Genomic DNA, 10608 nt, shown 5'->3' with positions numbered 1-10608 from the left:
CACTTTAATGTTAATAACAGCTGTGGAGTATATGTGTGTGTGAGCATGTGAGTAGTATGTGTTGTATTTTAAAACGATGGATTTTCTGGGGCAAAATTCTACAGTTTGTAATCCCTTCTGTTTAGGAAGTTCTTCCTGGTTGGCAAAATAGGCTTAAAAATGTGTTTTTAGGACATTGGTACAATTCAACTGTTGGAAAATTAATATATTGAGGGTTTTTTGGTACTAATTCTGTGCAATAACTAAAAGAGCACCTCACTGGATATGGATGTTGAAGATGGATTCCCTAGGTGATTTTAATTTCTTCCCGTCTGTGCTGTGCACAGTCTACATGGCAATGCAGTTCCACCACATCAGTTTCATGGCTTCATTTAAAACTCAGATGGCTAGATTAGTTAGGTTTTCAAATCACTAGGATGTAAACAGTAAGCAGATTAACATAACAAGTTACGTTAGAGTGACCGCTTTTTTCAAACAGCAGATATCTTATAGAGAGCTTTGAACTGCATTTATTTCTAAAGCAACCGAAATTCAGTGCTACAAATAGAGGATTATAACTTCAGGAGAAGAAAAAGCAGAAGGAGCAGATGAACTCTCAGGGCCATAGTCTTCCTTTCATCTTGTAAAACTCCCATTGACATCTGGAGTTCCCAGTCTGGTGAGAAAATAGACTATAAACTGAATGGAACAAAGATCCAATCCAATAATTTGGTGGAGACTTTAAAACCATACCATGCAGGGACTTTCCTGTCATCTGAAAAACTGATGTAAGGTACAGAACTATCAAATGTTTTTAGGTGGCTGTTAGAGGGCTTTCAAAATTATTAATTGCTTACGTGGAAATGCAAATAATGTTATTTTCTTTATCTAAATTAAGAAATCTCTTGTTATTGTGCTATTTATAATTTTTTTCTGGTTCTTGTATTTTAAAAAATCTAATATTAATGGTATCGAAGTTTTCTTTTCTCCCTCTAGGTCTTAACAGTGAATTCACATGGAGTAATTTTTAAAAGACAACAGATACAATTTGCTATTCAAAGAAAATTATGATTTAAAGCCACTTTTTAAAATACAAGAAGAAAAATAGAATGGATTAAAGGGTTAATTTTTAAAGCTTATTATTATTGGTTAATGTTGACATATTTCCTCTATCTCATAGACGATAAAAGTGTTGCTTTTAAACTGGCAAATGCACTCTTCAGAAATCCTTTTCTATCTCATCCACATGGAGAGGTTAAAGGTTCAATTTCATGGCCTCCATGCAGGCAGTGCTCTCACAGAATGCAAGAGTATTACCTGCAAGGATAGAATGCAGTTGTGCAACAGAGACACATTCTTATTTCTCTTTTTTAACAATTTTGTTTTGTTTTTAATGACCCTTTTATTGACTATTGGACTGAAATATAAATTTTAAAAAACACGTTGGAAAGGATGTACAACAGAAGGCTATGTATGTATATACAGTATGTCAAAAGCCTTTTATTTTTATACTTCAAATGCTCTAAATTAATAAAAAGTAATAATTACCATGTTATCTTTTACTTTTTATTTTCAAAATGCTTTAGTAGTAGAAACAGCCCACGGTAGTAACTTAGGACAGGTGTCATGTGGACTTTCAGGTATTCTTGTTGACTTTACTGAATCAGCATCATTTCTGGATGCAGATATAAAATCAAGTTTGGTTACATCAAGACCAAGAAGATATTTTTGGTGGTACATGTTAGTATAGTAATCCTTAGAAATGCTAAGTGTATTTCTTTTTTGGAACATTTCTCCTTCATCATACATATTTTAATACTGCAGACAGCCGACTTCCCATCTGAAGTTGTCGTTTAAAACTAATAACCTGAAAATGCAGTTCTATTCTATACATTCTTCCTAAAAATGGTACAGGTAGGCATGTTGAACAAAGGTATTTGGATGTAAATATTGATGGCTGACAAATGGGTCCAAAGGTGCTTCCAATTTGTGATTTAACATGAAAATATCTCATCAACAAAACTTGTCTTCAAAGAGAACTATGAGAAGCAAAGTAGATTTTATTGCATGTTTCCTACTTGTTAGAAGAGATTTGGGATATCATGATTTAAAAATACATGCTTAAACAACAGTGTTTTAACATTCTGTTCTAAACAATGTTTTAAAATACCTGTTTATTATCTTACAGCAATGTGAGATATAAAGCAGATGTAGGAAAATAGAGCTGATATGTGCATAGATACTACAGAAAACCAACAGATTTACATTTTAACGTAGTATTCATAAAATTAAACATTCTTAAAAGGTCATTTTAGTGCACTTTAAAGCATTTTTCTTGTGCTCTTTAAATATTATTTATGGAATAATTTAATTCATTATAAAAACTGTTTAAATTTTGGCTTAACTTTTTTTAACCCTGTCTTTGAATGATGTGAGTTATTTTCAATAGTTTAAGCATTTCTAGACCTCTTAGGAAAAAATACTGATCAATACAATGAATTTTCATTGTGAAGCAGTGAAGAGGAACATAGGAGACAAAGTTTATATTTCTTTTACAAAATATACGATTTCTATGCTATTTTCCTATATTCATTTTAAATACCTCATTGTTCCATATTATTTTTTCTTCTCACAGTTTTATTTATACAGCCAAAACTATCATCTCAAGTTGTCTATAGATATTTTTAAAGTATTAAAATAGATTTTGTTCTTGAACAGTTTTCTCTTTCATAATTATATACCTGGCTGGTCGATAGTCTCTCTTCTTCATAGTGCTGCATAGCAAATATCCATTATCTCAAGGGGGAAAAACACTTCCTAGGCAATCACCAGTTCTCCTGAAGCCATGAATAGGTGTATTCATAAACCAGCAGCATCACTGCACCACCTAGAAAAGAAAAGAGCTGTTTTTTATTGCAAATCCTCTGGAATAGCACTGGCTTTCCCACTGGGTTTCTGAATCCATGATGTCTCACACAGCCTGTCGGGCAGAGGCTGTTCAGAATCAACAGTTCTGGAGCTTCAATACAAAGATACAAACTACTGTGGAAAATTCTCAGGATAAAATCAATACCATCTTGAGTCTCCAAATACATTTTTCCCCCATGAGTTTTTGCAACTTTCATCATTTCTCATCAGATTCTTTTTCAGGCACTTTTAATTTTTAAAAGTAAATAAATATAGACATATTTAGTCATGTAAGGGTATGTTGCTCTCCTGCAAACAGAAACCTTCAGATTCTTCATGTGTAGGCTAAGGATTTATCTTTTCCAGTCCATAATTAGCAGTCTTAATTGCGTTCAAGAAGGAAATCTCTAAGATGGTGCTTGATGGATGAGTCTAGTTTTCCGTCATAGCTTTAAAACTGCATTGCAATGTGAAAATTAGATTCTGAATATTTAAAAACTCTGTACTGCAAAACCTAACAAAAGCAGGTTGAAAGCTAACCTTCATTTCTTTTATCTGCTTCGGGTGTATATGGATTTGAACTTGAAAATTTGGTAGTAGGGGTTGGATGACATGAGACCACCATTTGTCTTGGAAGAAAACAGCTACATAACTGGTTGTGAAGAGACATGCTCTGTAGTATGTCAACAGGAATATGATACAGAAAAGCAGGCACTGAGGCTGCTGGATACCTAGCCACTGGGAGAAGAATTTGTACGTGGATCATTTTATGTTCTATTTGATGCAGTAAATAGCATGTGTCCTGTGTCCTTCAGGATAATCTCTTTTTATCCTTTTATGTCTAACTGTGTGAAAAACATTACAAAATCAAAATTTGGACAAATATCCTGAACACAACTTAGAGAAGACTTGGCTGCATGAATAGAAGATTGACTTCTGATGGAAAGAAATAGAACTTGATTTGGGTCTTAGTTATTTTGAACATACTGCCATACACTTTTTTTTTTTTTTTAAATCTACAGGCTGCACATGTTTGTGTAACTATATACCAAAGATAATTATCTGCCTGTAATTTTCATTTTTAACCCATGAAGATACTCTATTAGTCCTCTCTCAGCTGCTCTAGACCTCTTGGAACTCTGACAAACAAAAAGAGCTGCACTACCGAGGGTTATTAATATGTAGGTAATTGCTGCATTTATTCTTATTAACCATTAAGACAAGAATATGCAGAGTTGGGTTAGTTTTTGGCCTAGTAATAGCTGAAGTTTAAATCACAGACTACAAGATTATTTCATGGAAGCTATCTGATTGTTAGCCACGCTGAGCTGCTAAGGCTATTGTAAAAATGCTGGATGTTTCTCCAGAACAAAGAACAAAAATTCCAGGCTCACATTTCTTTTTCTTTTTCGTTTTCTTTTATTTTTATTTTTATTTTTTTTTACGTCTCTCTCTCATTCTTTAAAGAAAAATTTCACCCTTCATTCAAAAGTCTTAACCTTAACTCAGTGGTACCCTTCTTTCTAGGTTTCTTTGGTTTGAAGTCGCTGTGATGCACACATTTGGAATGAAGCGGAGGGCGGGTCTGTGCGTGGTTTCCAGATATTCACAGTTTGGCTTAGCCTGGACAGTCAGTTCACAAGAACACTATTCTTTGGGTATAACACCACAGCAACTCAGGACCCCTCATGCAAAACATTTAAAAAGCCAACCAAACATTTGCAATCCTGTAACAAAACTTGGGGTCAGATTATTTAAGAGTTTTGGATGAAGGTTCCAGTCAATTACAATTTTAGCTAACCTCTCCCTTGTCACCACCCTTTTTAGGCCCATCCCTTTCTGAGAAAGTTGGTTTAGGGTTGGTGCTGTGATTTTCTCTTATATTAGGTCTACCAGCAGGTTTTTACTCTGTGGTGAAGGAAAAACACCACATACTGGCAGAGATGCACAAAATTCCCCACATTCTATTACTGGGTTAGCTTTTACACATGGGCCAATGACTAACGGAAGGTAGATCTGAATCCAAATATGAAGCAAAATCCATGTGTAAAGGCCTATAAAGATTGGGATAGATGGGTTGGGAATTGTGGAAGTGTTTCCTAAATATATGAAAGTGTGAGCTGTTCACTGTCTTCAATTTACAGACTGTTGTTCTCTATCTTAGATTAATAGAAATGTTGGTTCATTGGGCTGAGATCTAAAGGTGAATGTGCATGTGTGTTTGTGTAGTAGGGTAGGAGGACAGTAGTATTAAAAGGGAGGAACTGCAAAGGGGAGAGCAGAGGAGTAGGAGAAGGTTCTAGGAAATATTACCAGTATGTATAAGTAGGTGAGTATAACCTGATAAAAAAATATGTGTGGTCTAGAGTATACCTTTGTACTTATTCACAAGGTTGCTTATAATCCAATACTATTTGCCCTGGCAGTTGAGTCTGCAGCAGTTATTTTCTTATCTATTTACACAGAGGCAGCCCATTTTCCCTGTGGGAATGGCAGCCGGTTTTTTTGTGGGTTGGCGTTCTGAAGTGAGGCCCTGAGCCAGAAGCCTCCAGCATCATGCTGACAAAGGCCAGGAGAGGTAAGCGGCTAGTTAAGGTGTCACCACTCCCCAGAGGTGACTGTGAGGATGAGTGGCTTTTGCTGTCCATGGAGGCAAGCTGTCCTCCTTTTCTCTTTTTGAAATGAAGTTGAGGCAGGAGCAAGAATGAATTAGGAGCACGAGGAAACATTTGATTGGGCTGGACCCTCACTCAGTGAAAAGCCTCCCCTTTAGCCAGAAGCCACTGCACACACCTCAGCTCTTACTCAAACTCCTACTGCCTGTGGCTTCCTCCTATTGACTTAAGCTGGGTTTTGGCTTCTGTCAGCCTCCAGCAAGGTCATAAATAGTACTTAATAAACAAAGGTAGAACATTTCTAATGGATGTCTTCAGTATCTCAAATACTCATAGACAACTTTATATTCCAAGGTTTTTGTCTTTTACAAAGTGGTAAACCTTTATTTTGTTGCTGATGGACACAAATAACAAAAAAAGAGACAACAGAACAAGAAAAAAGGAAGGATTAAATAATCAAAATATCATTACCTGGTCCAAGTCTCATAATCTTGGGAAGCAGGCCTTTGTACAAAGCTAAAATCCTGTAATAGGAAGGGAAAGAGAAACATTCTTATTCCGAAAATAAATGGAGTTGTACCTTAGCTTTATTGAGACGGGGGCCCAGCATTTAAAAAAATAAATTATTTGGAATTATACACATCTCAAAGCAGACAGCATCTTAGTATTCTCTGCAGCAAACTGGATGTGGGGAAAGAGTTAATCAATTCTTTATTACCCAACTCTGCTGGTCCTGCCCAATCAGAAACATGACTTTCATCAGCGAGATGTTTTTTGCTTTCAAGACAGGTCTTACTTTCAAGACAGCTGTGTATATGGACAGAATGACTTTTGTAATTGAATTTAAGAGACCACAAACTCAGTCTTTACATTGGGAAATATGATGCAGTTTGTATCAAAATAATAAAATATTACTTGTTTTCTTGAGGAAAAGAGGGGCGACAAAACAGAAAGTAAGATTTTAAAAAATCAGAAAAATGCACATACTTTAAATTTTTAAAATTATCTTTACAGAACTCTATAATTCTCCCAGGAGAATATAATTAGGTGGCATTTTGATGGGATTTAGAGTCAGAAGACAATTATTCTCCTGCCTTTATGTTAATAGGACATATAACATACAATACTATATTATGCAAACTGTCAAGTAAAAAGTTCATCTTGGCATTCTATGGCAAACACACAGCATATTGTCACTTGATGGTGTAAGCACATGTTTACAACATCTTATTATTTTGTTGTCTTGGAAAGTTTGTCATACATATTTGCAGAGTTTCTTAGACACAAGCTCCACTTAGGAGGGCTTACTGGTTCTCATCTAAATGGAAGGACAATTCAGTTTTAACAATACGTGAGCCTTATACATTTATTAAAATAAGAATGTGTTATGTTACCCTTCTTCCTGATAGACTGTTGCCATTGTTTTAAAACAGGTTCTGTACTTGATCTCTCCAGGAACTGGTTGAGGCCCTTGAATCCTACTTTTGGCAACATCAAAAGGGATGTTAATGACTGAGGCTATTGTCCCTGAGAGAAGACCAATCCCAAATTTTCTCAAAAACTCCAAGGTTGGATCCTAAAAGAAAAGAAGAATAATATAACAGAAAGGGGAGCGGAAGCCCCTAAGTCGGTTAAACACTATAAAGCAATATGTATTTAAGCAGAGCATTGCACTCCCGGCACCCTCCTGTTATTCCAGCGGAACACATTAGGATTTCCTAGGCTGGAACTTGTTTTCTTGACAATCCCATTGGCTATGTTTTTACACATGGTCTAAATTGCTGAAGTACACATTTCCTCACACAGGATTTATAAACACAGTTCATAAAGAAAGACTGGTATGGCATATGGGGATGATTTGTATAATTGGGCTTCACAATGTACTTAGTATTACTGTATCAAAACAGGAGAAATCCAAGCACACTATTAGCTAATTGGCCAGAATATTTTACAAATGACAGCAACTTCCACCATAAAGCCTACTAAAATGCTCATTTGTGTGTGGACCCCCAAATGTTAAATTAAATCAAGGCTACTCTCGGTCTGCTGCTATTCCCTGCCAGGTTTTTTGCATTTATTTTCACGTGTAGCTGATCCACTGTACTGAGAAGTGCTAGCTTCCTGTTATTAACAAACCAACTTGGGGCAGCTGCAAAACAGCCTGTGATATTCTGTGCATTATAAACAGTAGTAAGTCACTGGACTAATTGGCTGAAGAATTTACAATCCATTGTTTTGGAATCTTGTTCTTCCTCCACAGCAAAGGAAGAAACTGAGAAAGAGAGAGCGAGAGTGAGTAAAAGAGAAATATTTCTTCTTTCTGTTAGAATTGAGGCCCTTCACGTCGGTCTGATTTGATTTTCCACCCCTCCTGCACTGCTTTCTGACATCAAAGTACTTAATTAGGTCTTATGTGGGAGCCACTTTCCTTTGGCCTATTTTTGTGCCCTCTGAGCTCACATTATGATTTGTTATAATGAATTTGCTGGGAAGTTCTAATTATGTTGCCAACCTCAGTTCTATGTTTTCAGTCCTCTGTTCTCTGAAGAGAGGTCATATCACATACTATAAGCTGCTGACTCTGACCCCCCACCCCATCTTTTCCCTGCCCTCTTTTTTGATTGATATTTTAGAGGGATCATCACAGAGGAATAATATAGCGCTGTGCCACAACACTATTTTATCCAGAGGGGAAGCACACTTAAGTTAAACAAGAAAATTCAGGTCTGAGCATTACATGCTTCCAGCCTCTATGAAAGAAGAAAACTTCTGAGGGCTCTGAAATTTTCAGCTGAACCAAGAGCCAGTTACCATCACAGAAACTCCTATGTGGCTAAATATAAAAAGCAAGGGTTTGGTAATAATTCCTGGATCTGGGCCATACAGGTGCCGGGGAGGTTTAAAGGGATTTGAAAACCAACAGGGTGTTTCAACAGGAAAAACAATGCAGTGATTGCAGTATGAGTGAGGTGTGTTTAAATAATTCCCTCTCCCCCCATTTTTCCTCTTTTACAAGGAGAGAAAAATGCCTTTATGTTACTCCCCTCCATTATGGCACAGAAGCAGAACTGGAGCTCAGGAGGACAGTGAATTCTAGACCAGTTCTGGTTGTCTGATCTCGGATGAGTCACTGAATCACCTAGAGCCCAGTGTATACAAGGGAAGTTTTTAACACCTACCTTACCTCTGAATTGTATCATTTTTCTGATAAATAAAAACAATAATATAAATGTTTATAATATAAAAATGTTGTAAGTGTTGCACAAACCTGGCAGAAAATGAATAGTATTTTTATGTAGCCTGTTTTCTAAAGATGCAAAACATTCTATGAAAAGATGCTTTCTTGAAATCCCCGTGACATTGCAAAGCTCTTTCTTTTTCAATTAAGGACAAGAATGGAAATGATGATTTGTATACACATTGTCCTTCTGGGAAGTTTGGGAGACTGGCTGATGTGTTTGCTGAGGACCAAAGGTGGGGATGGAAGGTGAACAAAGAGACTCAATGATGGTCATTGTGCTTGAGACATGGCATTGGAAACCAAAAGCTTAGGTCTCCAGGTCATCATATCACAGTGTTCACTAGCAGGAGTAAGTGTCCACCTTTGTATTTATTTATATATTTAAGATGGAGTCTCACTCTGTTGCCCAGGCTGGAGTGCAGTGTCAGGATCTTGGCTCACAGCAACCTCCACCTCCTGGGTTCAGGTGATTTTCCTGCCTCAGCCTCCTGAGTAGCTGGGATTACAGGTAGGTGCCATCATGCCCAACTAATTTTTTGTATTTTCAGTAGAGATGGGGTTTCACCATGTTGGCCAGGCTGGTCTCAAACTCCTGACCTCAGGTGATCTACCTGCCTTGGCCTCACAAAGTGTTGGGATTATAGGTGTGAGCCACCATGTCTGGCCCACCTTTGTTTTTTATACATTTCCCAGTACAACAGTAAGATCCCACAGTGGTTCCCCAATCCAGCTGTGCTTCAGAATCATCTGGCAATTTTACAAAATACAGATGCCTGGGTCCCGCTGCAGACCCATCTCGGGGGTCCCAGATCAGAACCTCATAGGAAGGTGCCTACAAATTGTTTAAAAAGCTCTCCAGGGCTCCTGAGGCTGCCAGATAAGGACCTGAGTCTAGGAATCAGTGATTTTGATGTTCCACATTGGCAAAGCAGATGGTCAGTTGCTACTCCTGTGGGCATTCTAGGGAGGAAAAGAATTTGCTTGGGATGGCCATGAGGCTATCCCTGACCACTGGCTTCTGGGCCCGTAGTCAGTCTCTTCCTTGACGCTGCTTGAATCCAGCATCCCCAGCTGGGCCTGTGTGTGAGAGGACAACCCTCTCAGCTCACCTCTGCTTTCTTTGCCATGTGCCATCAGCCATCCTCGAATGAATGCAGCATTTCAGATGCCTCTCCCGTTCATCCTCTCCTGGCGACTGCCACCTCTCTGGCTTTAGATCAAGTTCCCATTACCTTCACCAAGTCTTACTTCCTTCCTGCCTTCTAGGATCTATTCTTCACAGTGATATCGGGGTTCTCTTTTTAGAAAAACAGATCTGCTTCTATTATCTTCCTACTCAAATACCCTCAATACTTCCTGGATGCGCAGAGAATAAAGACAAACTGGCTCACTTGGCCATTGATTTCTTTCCCATACCCTCAACATGCTTTCAACCTATGTTTCCGGCTTCCACTTCTACACCCTACCCTGAATCTATACTATGGTCACACTGGTTAATTCATAATTACTCAAACATACCAAGTACTTTCCCAACTCCACACTTTTCTTCAAATGATTCCTGCAGCCTAGAATGTCTTTCTCCATCATATTCACCTATAGCAATCTCACTGCCCTTTAAGGTCCTGCTTAAATCCCATTCACCCAAGGAAGTTTTACAGATCCCCTGTCAAAATTGATTTATCTTCTTCCCTACTCCCAAGATACTGTCTGAACAACAGTCCTCACCTTTGCTACGGCCCACTTAGTGTTCAGTATATTTTTGCATGTATCTCTCTTCCCTGCAGGGCTGTGAGTCTGCATAGCATAGGAGCATGTGTTACTCCTCTTTGTGTCATCTGTTTTGCAGAGCACACAGTAGGTACTAAA

At 37.8% G+C, this 10608-nt stretch overlaps 1 protein-coding gene across 2 annotated transcripts in view; it reads right to left on the bottom strand.

Annotated features, from left to right (window-relative positions):
• Positions 1–93: 93 nt before the first annotated feature.
• The window catches only part of SLC25A21 (solute carrier family 25 member 21), a 505801-nt gene continuing 495286 nt past the window's right edge, over positions 94–10608 (bottom strand). Inside the window, exons 8-11 of one of the 2 annotated variants that reach the window (XM_023189652.2) lie at positions 6896–7077; positions 5973–6025; positions 2809–2866; positions 94–655 (exon numbers count right to left, since the gene is read on the bottom strand). In XM_023189652.2, coding sequence (XP_023045420.1) covers position 655; positions 2809–2866; positions 5973–6025; positions 6896–7077 — 294 coding nt within the window. In that variant the 3' untranslated portion in view covers positions 94–654. Of the gene's footprint in view, positions 656–2026; positions 2867–5972; positions 6026–6895; positions 7078–10608 lie in introns of those variants that run through there. The other variant, XM_023189651.2, reaches the window with a different exon arrangement.

This window comes from Piliocolobus tephrosceles, chromosome 6 (genome assembly GCF_002776525.5).
Source record: "Piliocolobus tephrosceles isolate RC106 chromosome 6, ASM277652v3, whole genome shotgun sequence".
Classification (NCBI taxonomy): domain Eukaryota; kingdom Metazoa; phylum Chordata; class Mammalia; order Primates; family Cercopithecidae; genus Piliocolobus; species Piliocolobus tephrosceles.
Note: the sequence above shows the minus strand (reverse complement) of the source record. Positions and strands in the feature narration are given on the sequence as shown.